This window comes from Oncorhynchus gorbuscha, linkage group LG12, assembly GCF_021184085.1.
Source record: "Oncorhynchus gorbuscha isolate QuinsamMale2020 ecotype Even-year linkage group LG12, OgorEven_v1.0, whole genome shotgun sequence".
Classification (NCBI taxonomy): Eukaryota; Metazoa; Chordata; class Actinopteri; order Salmoniformes; family Salmonidae; genus Oncorhynchus; species Oncorhynchus gorbuscha.
In genome coordinates, this window is record NC_060184.1 from 26,080,657 (window position 1) to 26,103,109 (window position 22,453).

Here is a 22,453-nt window from a genome sequence, read left to right on the forward strand (position 1 = left end):
ATACTGTACCTTAGATCTCATCTCACCTTACCACCACACCTCTACTCTTATACTGTACCTTAGTTATCATCTCATCTGATCTCATCTTACCACTACAGCTCTACTCTTGTACTGTACCTTAGATCTCATCTCACCTTACCACTACACCTCTACTCTTGTACTGTACCTTAGTTATCATCTCATCTCACCTTACCACCACACCTCTACTCTTATACTGTACCTTAGTTATCATCTCATGTCATCTCACCTTACCACTACACCTCTACTCTTATACTGTACCTTAGTTATCATCTCATGTCATCTCACCTTACCACTACAGCTCTACTCTTGTACTGTACCTTAGATCTCATCTCATCTTACCTCTACACCTCTACTCTTCTACTGTACCTTAGTTATCATCTCACCTTACCACTACACCTCTACTTTTCTATTGTACCTTAGTTATCATCTCACCTTACCACTACACCTCTACTCTTATACTGTACCTTAGTTATCATCTCATGTCATCTCACCTTACCACTACAGCTCTACTCTTGTACTGTACCTTAGATCTCATCTCATCTTACCTCTACACCTCTACTCTTCTACTGTACCTTAGTTATCATCTCACCTTACCACTACACCTCTACTTTTCTATTGTACCTTAGTTATCATCTCATCTCACCTTACCACTACACCTCTACTCTTCTACTTTATCTTAGTTCTCATCTCACCTTACCACTACACCTCTACTTTTCTATTGTACCTTAGTTATCATCTCATCTCACCTTACCACTACACCTCTACTCTTATACTGTACCTTAGCTCTCATCTCACCTTACCACTACACCTCTACTCTTCTACTGTACCTTAGCTCTCATCTCACCTTACCACTACACCTCTACTCTTCTACTGTACCTTAGCTCTCATCTCACCTTACCACTACACCTCTACTCTTGTACTGTACCTTAGCTCTCATCTCACCTTACCACTACACCTCTACTCTTCTACTGTATTCTACCATATCACACTGTGCTTCTTCTCTTCTCTATGAACTGTCTGAGACCCATAAAACCTTACCTCACCACTGTACACTCTACTGAAGCCAAGTCTCTAGGACATGTGGTGTGGCAGATAGATGTGTGCCTCTGTGTTTGCATCAGGCTCAACTAGGTTGTAATCTCCCCCTGAGATCAGCCAGCCAATCTCTGCGGGGGTCCGTGTCCTCCTGTTTGTTTTGTGCATGGTTAGTTACTTCATTCCACATTCAGCAAAAGTCCATCACCCACCCGATAGCCCACAGTAATCACCCAGCACGGCCCACCCCGGCCGTCAGCACTTTCCTTTGGGCTGCCGGTGTGTGTGTGTGAGTTGCAGTGGTGTGGTGGCTTGTGTGTCTGTGGCTCTGTGTTTGGTGAGCTCACGGTCCAGTCGGATTAGGGCTCATTCAGGGGAGCAGAGAGGAGAGAGGAAGCAGAGAGAGAACCCAGCTTTAGAGCTATACACAGGGAACATGGAGTAGTCAGAACCAGAGCCCCTACATACAGAGCAACTCCAATGTCGTCACATAAGCACAAATGTCCAGTAAACTGTGTAACATCATTTGTGCCACAAATCAAAAGAACTTATGGAGACAAATTGTATGCAGCAGTTTATGCAGAGTAGGCCTATGTTGTCATTGAATGTGTATTCAAATGTAAAGCTTAGCATTTACTAGTGAAATCAATCCCTGTTTTGGGACTACTGGAAATGCTTGAATGACTAATATGCTGAGGATCTTACTTTGTATAGTCAAGTAGTTACCATTTTATTAGACCAGAGGCACAAAATTGTGCCTACATGTACTTTCAAATTCACACTGCTGGTCGTGTATCTAGATTCTCGAGTTAAAGTATAGGGAATCTAACGTGGCATCATCAAAAGCCTGTGATTGCAGGTTACTACTTGTTTGTCTGCGTCTTCTCCCTACAATTTGGCCCGGTTGTTATTGGTGATGCACTTGTGCCTTTCATGCCCCTAAAGCATTCATAACAGGAAGTGAGCGTGTCCCAAAGCTGATGTTAACCAAGTGGCCCTTAAAAACCACTCTCGTGTGTTATAGTGGGAATTCATAAAATGTACTCTTGGACTCAGTTTTGAGTTTCCTGGCGATCTCAGGGTGTTTTCACATATGCAGTAGTCCTCTTTAAAAGAAACAATCTCAGTCCTCTTTAAAGTGAAGTCTGTGATTAAAAAAAGGGATATAACTCAGTTCTCTTTGCATTCACATATATTACATCTTTAGAAAGGAAGGCTCGTGCTATCCGGGATATGTGGGACGTCCCTATGCTAAATCCTAACCCTAACTGTAACCCCTACCCTTACCTTAACCTTAACCCTTACCGTAACCATTTGAAATGACAACTTCAATGGGGTACCATCAGAGGTTTGACGTCCCAAGGATTCTGGATTGCACGGACCTTGATTTTGTACCTTCCCTATGTTGTGATTCTCACCAAATGTCTTTGTCTTCTCACACTATTCAATCCCCATAATCGAATAAACAGCGTATGAAGCTTTCTGAGCTTATACTAGATCACATATTGCAAAAAGAAATATCAGAAATTCGTGTCAGTACAAAACTCCACACATATTTTGGAATTTCTGTGCATCCTTGAAAATCGCTTATCAATATCCAAAGACATTTCTTTTCCACGAACCTGCACATCATCATGTTCTTGATTTAGTGGCACCAATGTAAGGGGTTATGGCAGGGGAAATAGTGTTGCGGTAGTCTAGTCTGTCGTGCGGGAATAATGACAAGTGAACCTGGGGAGCTTTGTATTCACATTGCCTTAAAGAGCACTGGACCGCGGAATTCAAACGAACTGAACCCACCTCTCGAGACGGTCTCAGTTCGGTACGCTTCGAGGGATCTTTTGAGGGGTCTGAGTTCTTTGGCGTGTTCACACTGAATAACAAAATAAGCGAACCACATTGAGTTCACCAAAAATATCTGAAAAAGACCAAGTGTGAAAACACCCTCAGAGAGTTGGATAACTTCGAAGCTCTTTTCCAGGTACAGTTTAGGCATACACTGTACATCAGAAGCTCTCCTCCCAATACAATTAATATATTACATCACCGATAATGTCTAAATGTTCTATCCATAGCATCAGTGAAGGCTGTGGTCTTCCTGCCCCTGTACATTCCCATTAGGAGCAGAGAAGTCATTAGGGCAGGCTGAGCCTTAGGCCCTGCTCTCTCATTAGCCTCTTCCTGTCGGTCTCGCGTGTAAAGCTGCCCGTGTCTCGGCCCTGCAGCCTGAAGCCCTGGTCTGGAATCCCTGGACTGCTGCCTCCCTCTGGCTGACTGTGTGTGACGTTTATAATCTTATCTCTTGCTCTCTCATTCTCTTGCTCTATTTATCCCTCTCTCTTCTCTCTCTATTTGTCACTCACGTGCACACACACTAATGTGAGCACACAAACACACTGTGTTACAGTATGTGTGATGGTAGTTCATGGCAAGCTGTGCTCTCTCCCATGCTCTGGGTCAGGCTGCTCTCTCCCATGCTCTGGGTCAGGCTGCTCTCTCCCATGCTCTGGGTCAGGCTGCTCTCTCCCATGCTCTGGGTCAGGATGCTCTCTCCCTCTCGTTCGTGTGTTAGTGTGATGTTCAGATTTAGCACTCCTAATGAGAATGGCTGCCTGGTCGTGTGAGGAGCCTTAACACTGCACAGCAGGTTGGGTCGCACTGTGAAATACTTGCCTTCTACAATCAGGTGTTACAAGATAGCAAGATAGGCCCTCAGTGTTTGTCTCTGTAGAGACTACTTTAAAACGCAGGAACATTGTTTATAACAGGTATATAAACCTTTCTGTTAAACAGCTGACCCGCTGTAAGCTTAATGTGGTTTGGAGATGTGGGTTGTAGTCTTGTTGAAAAGATGCTTAACAAGTGTAATCCTTTTAGAGCAGACAGGTGCATGTGTGTGAGTGTCTAACATGCCTGTATGTGTGTGTACTGTGTGTACCTGCTGCTGTTTTGTCTCCTCTCCCACTGCGCTGCATGTTGGCCTGACAGGGCCTGTTGGATTAATGGTGCTGAATAATGTGTGTAGTACGGCTTAGGATCCTACATACAGCACTCTAGTGGACAGAACCGGGGATACTTTTCACAGCTTGTTTTTGTCTTAGGATTCCTGGATCAGTGGACAAATTAACATAACATCACTCATGTTGCAGTCATCAACTGAATAAGATGGCTTGTGTCAAACATTTAAGAAAGAGTGGTGGGTTTGAAACAGGTTAAAGTTGAGGGACAATTACTGCTTGATACTTTCAAGTAGCTCACAGAAAATATGACCCTTTAGTACCAGTCGTAGCTAAGTAGTAAACAGGGCATATCTCTGTTAACTACTTCAGTCCCAGAGGCCTGACGACAGTTGGCCAGGGACAAGTACTCATGTATGGGGACTGGAGAGGGTTGGCACAATAAGTTATTGTATTACTTTGAACAGAGATATGGCACAACTTCCCCCTTCATGGCAGCACGAGTACAAGGAGGGTGACCATCTGTGTATGCTTAGAACTGACCCATAGGATAGAGAGACGAGAGAGAAGCCGGTTTCTTAAAAACACAGACTTAACTGGCAGATGGGCAGGATAATGACCTCAGTAAGGATGCCCAGAAGGGACAATTATAAAAAAGTCTCTAAGCCCACACACTGTGTGTCATATCCTTGTAGTTATAGAGAAACGGAGAGCTGGTTTGTTTATGGGCAGCCATCGCTAATACCCCTGTTGTTTTTATTCTTTGGTAAAAAAATGAAAAAAGTAGTATAATAAAAGTTCGTTAAGAGTAATTCAGAAAATGACTTGGAGCTTTTTAACCATGTATCTCCAGTATTATTATTTTTCAGGAACTCAGTCGGGGTCTCAACTTATAGTTGCGAGTTAGAATAGTAGAATAAACAAGGTGCCATTTCGACATTTGTTTGCATGTCATCAGTTTTTCTTGTGTTGTGTCAGTCACTGATAGTCAGTTAATTGATAGTCAGTTAGTGAGCAACTGCGGCCCCTCATGATGAGGTGAACTGAGTTTATGAAGTCTTTATAAACCATTTGATCATGCATTTTCAGCTTGCTGAATTTGAATCTAACAAAGAGATCCACAGTCTCTTCTTTATTTATTTATTTACTAAGTGGTTTCCACCCTTTTAAGTTAAACAATCGTCATCTTCAACAGGGTGCATGCCTGCCCGAAGTAGATCATTGTCTGATTACAGTGTTTTCACAGCCAAGGGCCAAAACTGAGTTCCCATGTCAACCAGTAACACACTTAAACTTCTGATGGCCAAGGAGTCAGAAGTACAGCACTAAGAAAGACATGAAGACTATCCCTGACTATCCCTTACTTTTGTACTGTCATTGAACTGTGGAAAATGACAGATTCCTGGATCTGATATTCCATTCCAATCACTCCCTATGGCTTCTAAAGCCCAAGTGTAGGCAAAGTCATAGAGCTAGCTGATTGTGTGTTCAGTTCGGTTCCAAGTCAATGATGTGAAGAAAGTGGGAGTTTTGATATATCATAGTTCTGACACTTGTTACCTTTGGATTGACTTTGGACCTTATATAACATAGTCACTCTTTCCAGCTGATTTGGAAGCAGAGCATACAGAACATTGGCTCCAGGTTTGTTAACTATTGTATGCCAAGGTATACAATTCTTTATGAACGCAGGTCCACTTTTCTGATGCTTCCAATATTGATAGATTACATATAGTCGTCACTTTACATTTTTTGTTAAACTACTTAAAATATGGTAATGTCTTAAACTGTTATTCTACCATGGCTGTTCACCCACTTAAAATCAATGTGTAGAACAAAGTCCCCCACTCCAATGTGTTCCCATAGCAAATAAATGGAGGCTAAATTGACCTTACTCACAGTCAGCACAGCTGTGTGTGTGTGTGTGTGTGTGTGTGTGTGTGTGTGTGTGTGTGTGTGTGTGTGTGTGTGTGTGTGTGTGTGTGTGTGTGTGTGTGTGTGTGTGTGTGTGTGTGTGTGTGTGTGTGTGTGTGTGTGTGTGTGTGTGTGTGTGTGTGTGTGTGTGTGTGTGGAGCCTGTCCTTGCCAACTGGACTCAGGGGTAGATGTAACATAGAGGAAATCAAATCTGGGACACTCCAATTAGTATGATATCTTAAGTTTCGTATGATATGAATTCATTTGTGGATGTCCATCATCCATTTCGTATGATATGTCACAAATTACAATTCATGTGATATTTTAAGACTTGCAGTTCTTACAATATGTTATGAATTGCAATTGATACAGTATGTAACACATTTGCAAAATGTATGATATGCTACAAATTACAATTTGTTGTGGCTAGGTGGCTATAATGTTAGCTAGGTAGCCAACGTTAGTTAGGCCTTGGGTTAGGGGTTAAGGTTAGGGTAGGAGTTAGGTTAAAGGAAAGGTTAGCTAACATGATAAAAAGTAGTAAGTACTTGCTATGTTGCTAATTAGTTAACATTTTCTGTGATGGTTCTTGACGGTCTCTGTCTGAGGCTTGCCCTATAGTGTGAATGGTACGAGTATGCATATATTTGCCATCTCTGTCTCGTTCCCCCCTCTCTGGTTTCTCTCGTTGTTGTGGTAACCCCACAGAATATATGTTTTCAATCAAAATGGTCAAGAATGAAGAGAAATATCTGTCTGGGAGTGGTCTGTGTGGGGATGGGGAAACTGGAAACTAGCTGTTATTGGCAGAGAGGTTTGGAACTCTCTTATCGGTCTATTAACCCATTTACCACCTGGTGATGTCACCAGGCAGGCCAGAACTACATCCCAGCAAAACAGGCAGACATTTCAGGCGGTCTTTTCAAACAGCTCTTACACTAAAAGGGCATCAATTTCACAATTACACAGGATTATTCCAACATCATAGTGTGGAAATATATATAAAAGACAGCAAAATCTCATTTTTGACTGCACTAGGTCTTTAAACATTTTGCCTTCTATTCTACCAGGACCCTGACTGTGTTTCAGTACTGGAGAGGTCCATTACTAAACTGTATTGTGTTTATCATAAAGTACACCCATACGTCTCCATCTCCACTTGAAGCACTGAACCCCAATTTTCTTTTCCTTCATTTCATTTTCACCTCTGTTTTTGTCTCTCTCTCCCCATGTACAGCTGCGAATGAACATGGACCCGGCTATAGCGAGTATCGTAAATGCCCATATGGAGGTATTGTAGTGAAAGCACAGTGTTAACCAATGCAGCTTGCCTATACTACTACACTATAAACCCTATGGAGTTTCTGCAGTGCTGCGGCAAGCCAGACCTGCCATGAAATAACTGGGTTCCCTGACATTAACCTCCATTGTTCCCACATTGTTTTATAATCCCTGCCAACCTGTTTCACTGCTCTTATTGTCCTGCCCATTATTCACGTATGGTCTCTTACCTCCTGTGCGGCTGCCTATATGTATCAAAGTCCCTGCTGAGGTGAAGGAGCAATGAGACGTCGTGTTTAGTTCACTTTAAGCCCTTACAGTAAATGTTGATCCACAATATCTTTCGGGTAAGTCTAGTCAATAACCTCGAGAGAAACACTAGAACAGGCGTAGGAAGTAGTAAGTAGGTAATAAACACCACCACCTCGTAAGAAAAGGTTAGAGAGATATATTCCATCCCTACCGCAGGTAACAATAAAGCCCCATAGTGAAACTGCCAAATCATCTGGGATGAGGCCTATGCGTCTCTATCCCCTGTGTCGGCATGGGATAACATCCTTCCCTGGAAACATGGCCATGGCTGCCATATTCCATGCCTGTGATTTGAGCAACATTAACACACTAATCCCAACTTCTGGTACAGTCTTCAATTCTGGGAATGCTGTGGAACTCTTCCCCTTCGCTGTAAGTGCTCCAAGGTAAGGTGGAGCTCTGCCTAGCACCCCTGGAGTTGGAAAGATTGAAGAAGGTGCTTCAGGAGGCAGGTGATAGATGGTAGGCATATGTGTCTTGATATTGAAATATTCAGTGTCTCTGCAAAAACACAGTTGTAGGTTGTGTTGTTGTGTCTATGATGTGTCTATGCACAAACAATCAACCTGAAATGGAAGTCCTGGGTGGTCATCTTAGTATTTTTTCAACACTGAACAAAAATATAAGCACAACATGTGAAGTGTTGGTCCCATGTTTCATGAGCTGAAAAAGCTTTATTATCTCACAGATGTCTGAAGTTTTGAGGGAGCATTCAATTGGCATGCTGACTGCAGGAATGTCCACCAGAGCTGTTGTCAGGCAATTTAATGTTTATTTCTCTACCATAAGCCACCTCCAACGTTGTTTTAGAGAATTTGTCAGTATGCCCAACCGGCCTCACAACCGCAGACCACGTGTCACCACGTCAGCCCTTCACATCTATCTTCTTCACGTGTGGGATCGTCTGAGACAAGCCATCCGGACAGCTGTGGGTTTCCACAACCCAATCATTTCTGCACAAACGGTCAGAAACCAACTCAGGGAAGATCATCTGCATTCTCATCGTCCTCACCAGGGTCTTGACCTGACTGCAGTTCAGCGTCGTAACCGACCTCAGTAGTCAAATGCTCACATTCGATGGCCAATGGCACACTGGAGAAGTGTGCTCTACACGAAGGAATCTCAATTTCAACTGTATGGGGCAGATGGCAGACAGCGTCGTGTGGGTGAGCGGTTTGCTGATGTCAACGTTGTGAACAGAATGCCCATCGTGGCGGTGGGGTTATGGTATTGGCAGGCATAAGCTATGGACAACGAACACAACTACATTTTATCGATCGCAATTAGAATGCACAGAGATACCGTGATGAGATCCTGAGGCCCATTGTTGTACCATTCCTCTGCCGCCATTAGCCTGATAATGCACGGCCCCATGTCGCAAGAGTCTCTACACAATTCCTGGAAGCTGAAAATGTCCCAGTTCTTCCTAGACATTGATGAGGAGTGGGAATACATTCCACAAGCCACAATCAACAGCCTGATTAACTCTATGCAAAGGTGATGTGTGAGGCAAATGGTGGTCACATTAGATACTCACTGGGTTTTTTAAATTCGCGCCCCTACGTTTTTTAAGGTATATGTGACCAACAGATGCATATCTGTATTCCCAGTGATGTGAAATCCATAGATTGGGGCCCGATTCATTTATTTAAATCGACTGATTTCCTTATATGAACTGTAATTCTGTAGAATCCTTGAAATTGTTGCATTTATGTTTTTGTTCAGTGTATTTCATAGCCCTTTCAATTGTCTCTCTTCTTTCAACTCAATTGTGTGTTCTTCACAGATGCTTTATCTCTCTCAAGGTACCCATAACCTGTCTGTTCATGTATTGACCTCATAATGCTATAGCACGTACAGTGGCAAGAAAAAGTATCTGAACCCTTTGGAATTACCTGGATTTCTGCATCAATTGGTCGTAAAATTTGATCTGACCTTCATCTAAGACACAACAATAGACACACACAGTCTGCTTAAACTAATAACACGCAACCAATTATACGTTTTCATTTTCATTGAACACACTGTGTAAACATTCACAGTGTAGGTTGGGAAAAGTATGTGAACCCCTTGGCTAATGACTCATCCAAAAGCTAAGTGGAGTCAGGACTCAGCTAACCTGCCAGCAGCATACCACCCTGCATACCACTGCTGGCTTGCTTCTGAAGCTAAACAGGGTTGGTCCTGGTCAGTTCCTGGATGGGAGACCAGATGCTGCTGGAAGTGGTGTTGAAAGTCCAGTAGGAGGCACTCTTTCCTCTGGTCTAAAAAATATCCCAATGCCCCAGGGCAGTGAGTAGGGTGCTGTGTTTCGGATGGGACGTTAAACGGGTGTCCTGACTCTCTGAGGTCATTGAAGATCCCATGGCACTTATCGTAAGAGTAGCGGTGTTAACCCTGGTGTCCTGGCTAAATTCACAATCTGGCCCTCAAACCATCATGGCCACCTAATAATCCCCAGTTTACAATTGGCTCATTAATCCCCCTCCTCTCCCCTGTAACTATTCCCCAGGTCGTTGCTGCAAATGAGAACGTGTTCTCAGTGAACTTACCTAGTAAAATAACGGATAAATAAAAATTGTTTTAAAAACCTGGAGTCCAATCAACGATACAGTGAAATACCATCACCATCCAATGGGAACTCCTCTGTCATTTCAATGGCATTCAAATAAACTGTCATACTTATTGACGTCTACCACTGACATCTTGTCAGTCGGAGTCTTAGCTACCTTCTTCACTACGAATACATGCTTTGGGAATGGACATCTGAGAGTAGAGTACATTTTCATTACTCTGCGGGTGAAATCTGTTTTCCCCCGATGGCTCTCTTTGTCTCTTGGCTTCTGGGATCACTGCCTTCAGATTAGACAGCTAATTGCTCCATTAGATTAGCCATCATTTGGGGGATTCTCTTTATCTGTGCTGAAACACCTCTGTCTCTATCTATTTGCTGCTGGCAGGAGGAGAGTAAAGTGGTTCAGTTACCCACTTAGTGTAAAGCACAGGAGGTTGGTGGCACATTAATTGTGGAGGACGGGCTCATGGCAACGGCTGGAGCGGAACCAATAGAATGGTATCAAATAGTGTTTTTGCTGATTTTCAACCTCTCCCTGTCTGAGTCTGTAATACCAACATGTCTCAAGCAGACCACCATAGTTCGTGTGCCCAAGAACACTAAGGTAACCTGCCTAAATGATTACCGACACGTAGCACTCACGTCTGTAGCCATGGCTCACATCAACATCATTATCCCAGAAACCTTAGACCCACTCCAATTTGCATACCGCCCCAACAGATGCACAGATGATGAAATATCTATTGCACTCAACACTGCCCTTTCCGACCTGGGCAAAAGGAACACTTACAGTATGTGAGAATGCTATTTATTGACTTCAGCTCAGCATTCAACATCATAGTGCCCTCATAGCTCATCACTAAGCTAAGGGCCCTGGGACTAAACACCTCCCTCTGCACCTGGATCCTAGACTTCCTGACGGGCCGCCTCCAGGTGGTAAGGGTAGGTAACAACACATCCGCCACACTGATCCTCAACACAGGGACATCTCAGGGGTGCGTGCTCAGTCCCCTCCTGTACTCCCTGTTCAATCAAGACTGCACGGTCAGGCATGACTCCAACACCATCATTAAGTTTGCCGATGACACAACAGTGATAAGCCTGATCACCGAAAACGATGAGATAGCCTATAGGGAGGAGGCCAGAGACCTGACCGTGTGGTGCAAGGACAACCTCTCCCTCAACGTGATCAAGACAAAGGAGATGATTGTGGACAACAGGAAAAGGATGACCAAGCACGCCCCCATTCTCATTGACGGGCTGTAGTGGAGCAGGTTGAGAGCTTCAAGTTCCTTGGCGTCCACATCACTAACAAACTAACATGGTCCAAGCACACCAAGACAGTTGTGAAGACGGCTCGACAAAACCTTTTCCCCCTCAGGAGACTGAAAAGATTTGGCAAAAGGTTTTACAAGGCACTACAGAGGGTAGTGCGTACGGCTCAGTACATCACCGGGTCGAAGCTTCCTACCACACAAGACCTCTATAACAGGCGGTGTCAGAGGAAGGCCCTAGAAATCGTCAAAAGACTTCAGCCACCCTAATCATAGACTGTTCTGCCTGCTATCGGTACCGGAGCGCCAAATCTAGGTCTAAGAGGCTTCTAAACAGTTTCTATGAACATCTAATCAAAGCCATAAGACTCCTGAACTTTAATAATCTAATCAAACATTGACTCTGCTACCCCCTGTATATAGCCTCCACATTGACTCTGTACCGGTACCCCTGTATATAGCTTCCACATTGACTCTGTACACCCCCTGTATATAGCTTCCACATTGACTCTACGCTGCTAGCATTGACTCTGTCCTACCCCCTGTATATAGTTGATTATCTATAGCCTCCACATGAGCCACTTTATAGCTTCCACAACTCTACCGGTACCCCTGTATGCTTCCACATTGACTCTTACCTACCCCCTGAGCTTCCCTGACTCTGTATATAGCCTCCACATTGACTCTTGTACCCCTGTATATAGCTTCCACATTGACTCTGTACCGGTACCCCCTGTATATAGCTTCCACATTGACTCACATTGACTGACTGTACCGTACCCCCTGTATATAGCCTCCACATTGACTCTGTACCGGTACCCCCTGTATATAGCTTCCACATTGTACCCCCTGTATATAGCTTCCACATTGACTCTGTACCGGTACCCCTGTATATAGCCTCCACATTGACTCTGTAGTACCCCCTGTATATAGCCTCCACATTGACTCTGTACCGGTACCCCCTGTATATAGCCTCCACATTGACTCTGTACCGGTACCCCCTGTATATAGCCTCCACATTGACTCTGTACCGGTACCCCTGTATATAGCCTCCACATTGACTCTGTACCGGTACCCCCTGTATATAGCCTCCACATTGACTCTGTACCGGTACCCCCTGTATATAGCCTCCACATTGACTCTGTACCGGTACCCCCTGTATATAGCCTCCACATTGACTCTGTACCGGTACCCCCTGTATATAGCCTCCACATTGACTCTGTACCGGTACCCCCTGTATATAGCCTCCACATTGACTCTGTACCGGTACCCCCTGTATATAGCCTCCACATTGACTCTGTACCGGTACCCCCTGTATATAGCCTCCACATTGACTCTGTACCGGTACCCCCTGTATATAGCCTCCACATTGACTCTGTACCGGTACCCCCTGTATATAGCACCACTATTGTTATTTACTGATGCTCTTTAATTAAGAGGCTCCAGCCTCTTGAGGTCAGGCAGCTAATGCTTCGAGGAGAGGAGAAGAGGGTCGTGAAGCTATATGCTGTCGTGTCCTGTCCTGTCCTGTCATGTCAAGTAGTGAGAACTAAGTGCAAATCAAGCAGTGAGTTCAAGATATATCAGCACGGATTTAAATAAATAATGTCATCATGTTATGTTCTCACTGGTAAGTGGTAAGATACTAAATGATCAACCATTACCTCATTGTGTTCAAATGCCTTTCAGCCTTTATCTTAACAAGTGGTTCTGTTCTCTTTTGTAATTGATGACTTGTCATACTCTTGAGCAATAGGCCTACCAAGCTCACAACACTCTTCTGGTTACTTAGCTGGACACCACTGGGCCGCCCTGGTCTTCCAACAGTCTGTTGTTCTGCTGGTTGTTGACCCTGCCTCTCTCCTGCCTCTCTCCCACCCCTGCTTCTCTCCTGCCTCGCCCCTGCCTCTCTCCCGCCTCTGCCTCTCTCCCGCCTCTCTCCCACCCCTGGCTCTCTCCCACCCCTGCCTCTCTCCTGCCTCTCCCCTGCCTCTCTCCCACACCTGCCTCTCCCCTGCCTCTCTCCTGCTTCTCTCCCCTGCCTCTCTCCTACTTCTCTCCCACACCTGCCTCTCTCCTGCCTCTTGCCTGCCTCTCTCTTTTTTCTCACTCCTACTTTTCCCCTGCCATTCCCCTGCCTCTCTCCTATCTCTCGCCTGCCTCTCTCTTGCTTCTCTCCTGCCTCTCACCTGCCTCTCTCCCACTACTCTCCCACACCTGCCTCTCTCCTGCCTCTCCCCTGCCTCTCTTCCACTTCTCTCCCACAACTGCCTCTCTCCTGCCTCTCCCCTGCCTCTCTCCCACTTCTCTCCCACACCTGCCTCTCTCCTGCCTCTCACCTGCCTCTCTCTTGCCTCACTCCTGCTTCTCCCCTGCCATTCCCCTGCCTCTACCCTGCCTCTCTCCTGGCTCTCCTCCATCCTTGCCTTTCTCTTGCCTCTCGCCCACCTCTCCCATCCTTGCTTCCCCTCACCCCCTACGTGTCTAAAGGCTACGACTTCGCCGCCGTGCTGGAGTGGTTTGCAGAGCGCGTGGACCGAATCATCCTCCTCTTCGACGCCCACAAGCTGGACATATCAGACGAGTTCTCGGAGGTCATCAAGGCCCTGAAGAATCACGAAGACAAGATCCGGGTGGTTCTAAACAAGGCAGACCAGATTGAGACGCAGCAGCTGATGAGGGTCTACGGCGCACTCATGTGGTCGCTGGGGAAGATCGTCAACACGCCCGAGGTGATCCGTGTCTATATCGGGTCATTCTGGTCGCACCCGCTGCTCATCCCCGACAACCGTAAGCTGTTTGAGGCGGAGGAGCAGGACCTGTTCAAGGACATCCAGTCACTGCCCCGCAATGCTGCCCTCAGGAAGCTCAATGACCTCATCAAGAGGGCACGCCTCGCCAAGGTAAGCTCTAACCTCACATATGCATGGACCAACACACGCGTGCAAACACACATTCTCTCACAAAAGTACATTTGGCTAGTACTCCTAAGCACTATGTTATGTCATTTTGGCCTAACTAGGAAGTTCTCTTTTATTAGTTATTAAGTCTTTTTTCGAAAGAGAAGAAAAGTAATTGCTAAATAGGTATTTTGAATGGAACCGAATCTCCATACAGGAGTTGCTACTGAACTTAATAAGCTACCAATCCTGACTGATGAGTAATGAAGAGTAATGACTGCAATTACATCCACTTTGTCAGGGCAAGATAACCTTTCCCTACTGAGCGAAGCTGCAATCCCTGGACATTGTGTGACTGCGTGGTGTGATGAGGGCTGGTACAGTGGCGGTACCAGGGTGCCTTCCCAACTGAGCAACACTTTAATAGAGTCCTAAAGCATTGGTGGCACTAAGAACAAAGTCACACCAAATCAATTATTAGTCACAGGTCACTACTGTTCATTTGGCATAGAGCGTTGATTGCAATTGGATGTAAACAAGGTATGGTAGATGGAGTTAGTCATGGGACAAAACTTGACCTCAGATTGACCATGTTTTTCAAATAATGAGGTGACAGTAGCATTGGTATGCTTTTATTGTCTTATGACGATAAGAACAATGTGTTACTATATTGATCATATTATTATATTGATGAATAATTTATTCCAAACTAGATTGCAAGGTCAGTGGTTCTGTGATCAAGGCTTACAATCTTAGAATAAAAGGTTCTAGCTAGAACCTTAAAGGGTTCTTTGGCTGTCCCCATAGGAGAACCCTTTGAAGAGCCCTTTTTGGTTCCAGCTAGAACCCTTTTTGGTTCCAGGTAGAAACCTTTTGAGTTCCATGTAGGACCTTTTCCACAGAGGATTCTACATAGAACCCAAAAAGGTTTGACCTGGAACAAAAAAAAAAAAATCCTATGGGGACAGCCGAAGAACCCTTTTGGAACCCATTTCTAAGAGTGTACTGGGTGACCGATAGATGAGCATCCTGGGATCCAAGCAGTGATCAGGATAAAGACAGGTCAATCAACACAGTACAGAGTGTCTGTGTTCATACAACCATCTTCACAGCCACTGATGATTAACAATCCGCCTCACATGAAGAATCTTTCTCCCCAAGGCTGTATTTATGGTATCAGCCTCCCAGACAGCCAGGGAATCCCTCAACCCCTTCTGTCTTTCTGTCTCTTTCTGTATCTCTCTCCATCTGGTATCTTATTAAGTTCTAGGTAGCACTGTAAGCATTTCACTGTAAGCATTTCACTGTAAGCATTTCACTGTAAGCATTTTACTGTAAGCATTTCACTGTAAGGTCTATCTGTTGTATTTGGAGCACTTGACAAATAAACTTTGATTTGATTTGATCTCCTCCCCCTTTTCTCCATCTCCTGAACTCAGACCAATCCACAGGCCCTAACACCACTCTGTCTCTCTGGGGGCCTAGCCATGACTATATGGTGTTGTCACCAGTTACTGTGACGTCTCAGGCAAATTTGATTTGCAGTACAATCTTCTCAGCCCATAGCTAAATGATAGTGTGTGTGTGTGATCAGGAATAGTGGGGAGTGTTTAATTGATGAGGTTCCTGGGATGAACTTGGTTTTACCATGTGGTTCCAACTGGATATTTAAACATAAATATCAGCTTCTTGTCCAGTTAGTGTGGAATGGAACTTCATGAGATAATCATCAGAGAGCAGTGAGACAGAGGAGAAACTGTTCTGATGTAAATTAGAGAGAGAGAGAGAGAGAGAGAGAGAGAGAGAGAGAGAGAGAGAGAGAGAGAGAGAGAGAGAGAGAGAGAGAGAGAGAGAGAGAGAGAGAGAGAGAGAGAGAGAGAGAGAGAGAGAGAGAGAGAGAGAGAGAGAGAGAGAGAGAGACAGAGAGAGAGACAGAGAGAGACAGAGAGAGAGAGAGAGAGAGAGAGAGAGAGAGAGAGAGAGAGAGAGAGAGAGAGAGAGAGAGAGAGAGAGAGAGAGAGAGAGAGAGATTGGGTAGCATTGATTTGGCATGCCACCTGAGCTCAGGAGGTTATTATGTCATAGCCTATACAGCGGCTTAACTCTGGGCTTCCTCTCCTATTAGCCCCATACCAGTCTGTGTGACCAGGTCCTCTGTTGTCATACAATACAGGCACCACCTCATCTCAACACTTCAGATAGCTGTTCTGGAGATCACACAGCCACAGCAGGATGTCCTGAGGAGGGAGCGTGTGTGCCCGTGTGTGCGTGTTTTGGGGGCTTCCCTGGCCACAGTCCAAGGAATCACCCCCAAACAGGTGGTCACCTTGAGAGGAAATGGTAACACACCTCCGGCCTCCTCCTGTCCCCTGTCCCCCTATTCCTGGTCCATGGAACCTGGTCCATGTCCTGTCCTATGCCTCTGTCCTGACCAGACCAGAGATGTGGGCTTCCTCTGCTGTCAGCAGCAGGGTGCTCATCCATCCGCCAAAGGGAAACAGAGGCAGAGGATACAGAGGTTCCACTGAAGGAGCTGGTTACTCAAGTAGTGCCAGCCTGTGCACGCACACACACACACACACACACACACACTATTAAATCGTTTTTTTCCCTTATCAATCTCCACACAATACTCCATTATCATGAACCAAAACCTGTTTTTTAGAACATTTTTGCAAATTTATACAAACTTAAAAACTTAAAAATTAAATTTACATAAGTATTCAGACCTTTTACTCAGTACTTTGTTGAAGCACCTTTGGTAGTGATTACAAACTCAAGTCGTCTTGGTTGTGACGCTACAAGCTTGGCACACCTGTACTTGGAAAGTTTCTCCCATTCTTCTCTGCAGATCCTCTCAAGCTCTGTCAGGTTGGATGGCGAGCATCACTGCACAGCTATTTTCACGTCTGTCCAGAGATGTTCGATCAGGCTGGGCCACTCAAGGACATTCAGAGACTTGTCCCGAAGCCACTCTTGCGTTGTCTTGGCTGTGTGCTTAGGGTTGTTGTCCTATTGGAAGAGGGACCTTCACCCCGGTCTGAGAACCTGAGTGCTCTGAAGCAGGTTTTCATCAAAGATCTCTCTGTACTTTGCTCCATTCATCTTTGTCTTGATCCTGACTCTCTATCCCAATCTCTCTCTCTCTCTCCCTCCCAGTCCCTGCCACTGAAAAACATCCCCACACATGTTGCTCTCACCACCATGCTTCACCGTAGGGATGCTGCCAGGTTTCCTCCAGACGTGACACTTGGCATTCATGCCAAAGAGTTCAATCTTGGTTTCATCAGACCAGAGTATCTTGTTTATCATGGTCTGAGAGTCCTTTAGGTGCCCTTTGGCAAAATCCAAGCGGGCTGTCATGTGCCTTGCACTGATGAATGGCTTCTGTCTGGCCACTCTACCATAAAGGCCTGATTGGTGGAGTGCTGCAGAGATGATTGTCCTTCTGGAAGGTTCTCCCATCTCCACAGAGGAACTCTGTCAGAGTGATTCTTGGTCACCTGACCAAGGCCCTTCTCCCCCGATTGCTCAGTTTGGCCAGGCGGCCAGCTCTAGGAAGAGTCTTGGTACTTTCAAACTTCTTCCATTTAAGAATGATGGAGGCCACTGTGTTCTTGGGGACATTCAATACTGTAGAAATATTTCAGTAACCATCCTCAGATCTGTTCTCCAACACAATCCTGTCTCGGAGCTCTAAGGACAATTCCTTCGACCTCATGGCTTGGTTTTTGCTCTGACATGCACTGTCAACTCTGGGATCTTATATACACAGGTGTGTGCCTTTCCAAATCATGTCCAATCAATTGAATTTACCACAGGTGTAAAACAAGCAAGTTGTAGAAACATCTCAACGATGATCAATGGAAACAGGATGCAACTGAGATCCATTTCGCATCTCATAGCAAAGGGTCTGAATACTTTTGTTAATAAGGTTTTTCTGTTTTTAAGGTTGAATAAATTAGCAAACATTTCTAAAAGCCTGTTTTCACTTTGTCATTATGGGTTATTGTGTGTAGATTGATAAGGATTTTATTTAATTTGATACATTTTAGAACAAGGCTGTAATGTAACAAAATGTGGAAAAAGTCAAGGTGTCCGAATACTTTCAGAATGCACTGTGTGTAATCTGTGTTCTCTTTTGAACTACACATACCATGTTCAGTTCTGCGTTCTGATATAGCACGTGCATAACATGTTCTGGTGAAATATCTCTCAGAAGTCTCAAGGGGAGTCATTCGTGTGATGAGGTTATTTTCCCCTTCCCTCTCAGTTCTAGGAAACCCTAAGGAAGGGAAACCTCTTGTGTAGCTGGGTGTGATACCCGCCGCCACATGCTCTCTCATAAAACTGCTTTAAGTGCTTCCTTCCTGTTTGAATGTTCATAATGTTAATTATTTCCAGTTTCAAGGACATCTGAGATATTAGGAGGAACATTGAAGAGCCCTTGGTGGAACAATAGACACATAAACAAAACTATCTTTCTAGCTATGACCCAATAGAAGCTGGCTGCAACACCTGTATGGGTCCCAATCCAGTATCTGAGGAAGCAGTATATGAGTGATTTTTCACTGCCCTACCCAGTCTTAACAGACAGTCCACACTGAGTAGACTGTGTACTGCTCTGTGCCCTGCTAGGTCCATGCCTATATCATCAGCTCTCTGAAAAAGGAGATGCCCAGTGTGTTTGGGAAGGAGGGCAAGAAGAAGGAGCTGATTAACAGTCTGGGAGAGATCTACAGCCGCATTGAGAGAGAACACCAGATCTCCCCTGGAGACTTCCCCAACCTCAAGAAGATGCAGGTGAGATAGAAAGATTGGGCTTCTCTTGAGTAAAGCTAAGGGTAGGTGTCAAATATGGGCTGGACAGACGACATCATACCATAAATACCTAAAAACCTTGAAATATAAAATGACTACGAACATGACTCACAATGCCATGTTTACCAAGGGAGTGATGGATAAAGCACACATTCTGTGCTGTTTTCCTCTGATTACTGAGCTAACTCACACACATGTCCTACTGGGACTACTTTGAGCCATGGTGACAAAACAAGCTCCTTTCTGATTGGCTGTGATCAGGAATTAGATCTGAACCACCCCCAGTCCATCTGGGCCTGATGAGCACTTTGTTTTCCTCACTGAGAGAAGCACCAACATGACTTGGCTCAGAAAGTAAGCAGTAGTCATGTTGATCCTTTCTGACATACTGTATCTCTGATGCACAGACCAGGACAGTCATGTATCTTGTTCCGACTCCCTCTCACACAAAACAGAATGTAGAGATGCATCAACTAAGATCAGTTTGACCCCAAACTGTTTGTAGTGAGTAAGACACTGCTCTTTTGACCACTTACCTCTGCCCTCTCTTCCCTCCTATAGGAGCAACTTAATGCCCACGACCTGAACAAGTTCCAGCCCCTGAAGATAAAGCTGCTGGACACGGTGGACGACATGCTGGCCCACGACATCGCCGGTCTCATGGTGCTGGTCAGACAGGAGGAGACCAACCGACCCCAGCAGGTGGTGAAGGGAGGGGCCTTCGACGGCACCCTCAACGGGCCCTTCGGCCACGGCTATGGCGAGGGCGCCGGGGAGGGTATCGATGAGGCAGAGTGGGTGGTGGCCCGCGACAAGCCCATGTACGATGAGATCTTCTACACGCTGTCGCCGGTCAACGGGAAGGTGACTGGTGCCAACGCCAAGAAAGAGATGGTGAAGTCCAAGCTTCCCAACACGGTGCTGGGGAAGATCTGGAAGCTGGCTGACATCGATAAGGATGGGATGCTGGATGACGAGGAGTTTGCCCTGGCCAATCACCTGATCAAAGTCAAACTGGAGGGGCACGAGCTACCCGCCGACCTCCCCGGTCATCTCATCCCCCCCTCCAAGAGGAAAATCACTGCTGAGTAGACCCCCCCCCCCCTGCACGCTCACCTCCTCAGGGCGTTGAACAAGAGAGGGAGTGAGTAAGAGGGAAGAAGAGAGGGAGTGGGTAAGAGGAAGGACAGTGAAGGATCTATGGGGGGTGTGGGGGTAAATTTATCAAGGTTGGACAACCACGCTTCACCAAGAAACAAAGAAAAGCAGAAACTTTGTGTTTATGATTAGTGGGAGCAAAGGGATTGGTTTGCTCTTCTGGGAGATGTCTGATTTTTTTTTTTCATTTTTTATTGAACTGAAGGGGGTAAAGGTCCTGGTTCAAAGTTCAGAGTCGAGGGAACTGATATTGGACTCTGCACCGCCCACATGCCCTATTGTTATACACCACTGAGAGTGTGCTATCTGTGACACAATAACCTGCATTATCATTGGATACATGAACACTGTCAGTTTCTCTCCAGCATAAATGATTTGTTTTTCATTTGAGCCTGTTTTGTAGTCTGCTTCATATCTCCCCAGAAAATGGGCATGTTTCAAAAGGATAAACTAATGTCAATACTAAATCCTAATAATCCTTCTAGTTATCACTTTAAAACACAATAACGGTCAAATGTAGTGACAGGAATCCTTTTTATAAGTAGGTAGTGTAGGCATATGATATTTTCTTCTTGTGAACAGGCAGCATCCTAACACATGCAGGCCCTTCATAGCCTGACCAAGAGACTGTTACAACTGTATAGAGTTGGTAGACCTTTAAATGTATAGTGTTTGAAATTGCCTTCTAGTAACTAGTATCCTTGTCAAACGTCTGTATGTTTAATACCTATTTAATCTATTATTTAGCATACTTATGTAATTCTAATCACTGTTGAGAGAAAGAGACTTCAATCTTTCCATAGATATAACTGACAATGGAGATGATGTTTATGTCCTGTTCTGGCGTTTCCAATTGGACATAGTACAGTATATATAGAAATATTCCCTTGTTCATCTACTCATTAGACGCATAACCCATTAGAAAGCAAAGGTTTCAAATTACTACTCGAGTCCGATTATCTTCGATTGCTTCCCTCGATAAATAGCACAAAACAATACTATAGTTATAGTCTTGCTATACTCTGACGATCAATATGCTATCGGCATACAGTGTATATCTATCATAGAGACTGTTGACACCACTTCTGGATATTATCCACCATAAATATTATGAGGTCATAATCCAAATACCCTGTGTTCTTGTACCTGATTATTCAGAAACTGAAAGGTGGAATAGGTCAGAAATATATGAGAATTGTATGTAGAAAAGGTTCAGGGCAAGTTGGATTTTGTAGCTATTGTAATACAGTGACAGTTATTATTGGGATCATAGTGAGGGAACACTCATCTGAAAGTAGTTCCTAGGGGGAATTGAAATGTTGATAGACTATACTGCACAGTATCAAAGGGAGTTTCTTCCACTCACACTGTCCACAAGTGGTAGGTTTCTTTCCCTACCTGATATGACTGTTACTTGCTCTGCTTCTCTTCTGCTGTGTATTCATCTGTTGCTGCTGATAGTACGCTAAGTATCCTGTCGTCATCAAATTGAGTAGATCTTGCAACTAATAAAGGTGACAGAGCCAAGCATTTCTCATTCTGGTTCCTGCTTTTGTTTAAACTAATTACGGTAAGAGTCCTGAGTTATGAATCTACAAGATTACTTTTTTCATGCACACCCGTTAGAGATATACAGTTCTATTATACTACATTGTAGAATAATAGTGACATCAAAATTGTTTTATTTTACCATTATTTAACCAGGCAAGTCAGTTAAGAACAAATTCTTTTTTTCAATGACGGCCTAGGAACAGTGGGTTAACTGCCTGTTCAGGGGCAGAACGACAGATTTGTACTAGTCCAACGCTCTAACCACTAGGCTACCTGCCGCCCCACATCAAAACTTTGAAATGCATATGGAATCATGTAGTTATCCAAAAAGTGTTGAATCAAAATATATTTTATGTTTGAGATTCTTCAAAATAGACACCCTTTTTGCCTTGATGACAGCTTTGCACACTCTTGGCATTCTCTCAACCAGCTTCATGAGGTAATCGCCTGGAATGCATTTTAGTTAACAGGTGTGCCTTCTTAAAAGTTCATTTGTGGAATTTCTTTCCTCCTTAATGTGTTTGAGCCAATCAGTTGTGTTTTGACAAGGTATGGGTGGTATACAGAAGATAGCCCTATTTGGTAAAAGACAAAGTCCATATTATGGCAAGAACAGCTCAAATATCAGAATAGAAATGACAGTCCATCATTA

The 22,453-nt window shown here is 44.6% G+C and overlaps 1 protein-coding gene across 2 annotated transcripts in view; it reads left to right on the forward strand.

Moving 5' to 3' along the window:
• LOC123990781 (EH domain-containing protein 3) overlaps window positions 1-21,950 on the forward strand; it is a 42,176-nt gene extending 20,226 nt beyond the window's left edge. The window contains exons 5-7 of one of the 2 annotated variants that reach the window (XM_046291642.1): window positions 13,862-14,274; window positions 18,910-19,074; window positions 19,654-21,950. In XM_046291642.1, coding sequence (XP_046147598.1) covers window positions 13,862-14,274; window positions 18,910-19,074; window positions 19,654-20,184 — 1,109 coding nt within the window. In that variant the 3' untranslated portion in view covers window positions 20,185-21,950. The remainder of the gene's footprint in view (window positions 1-13,861; window positions 14,275-18,909; window positions 19,075-19,653) is intronic. The other variant, XM_046291639.1, reaches the window with a different exon arrangement.
• Window positions 21,951-22,453: the final 503 nt, after the last annotated feature.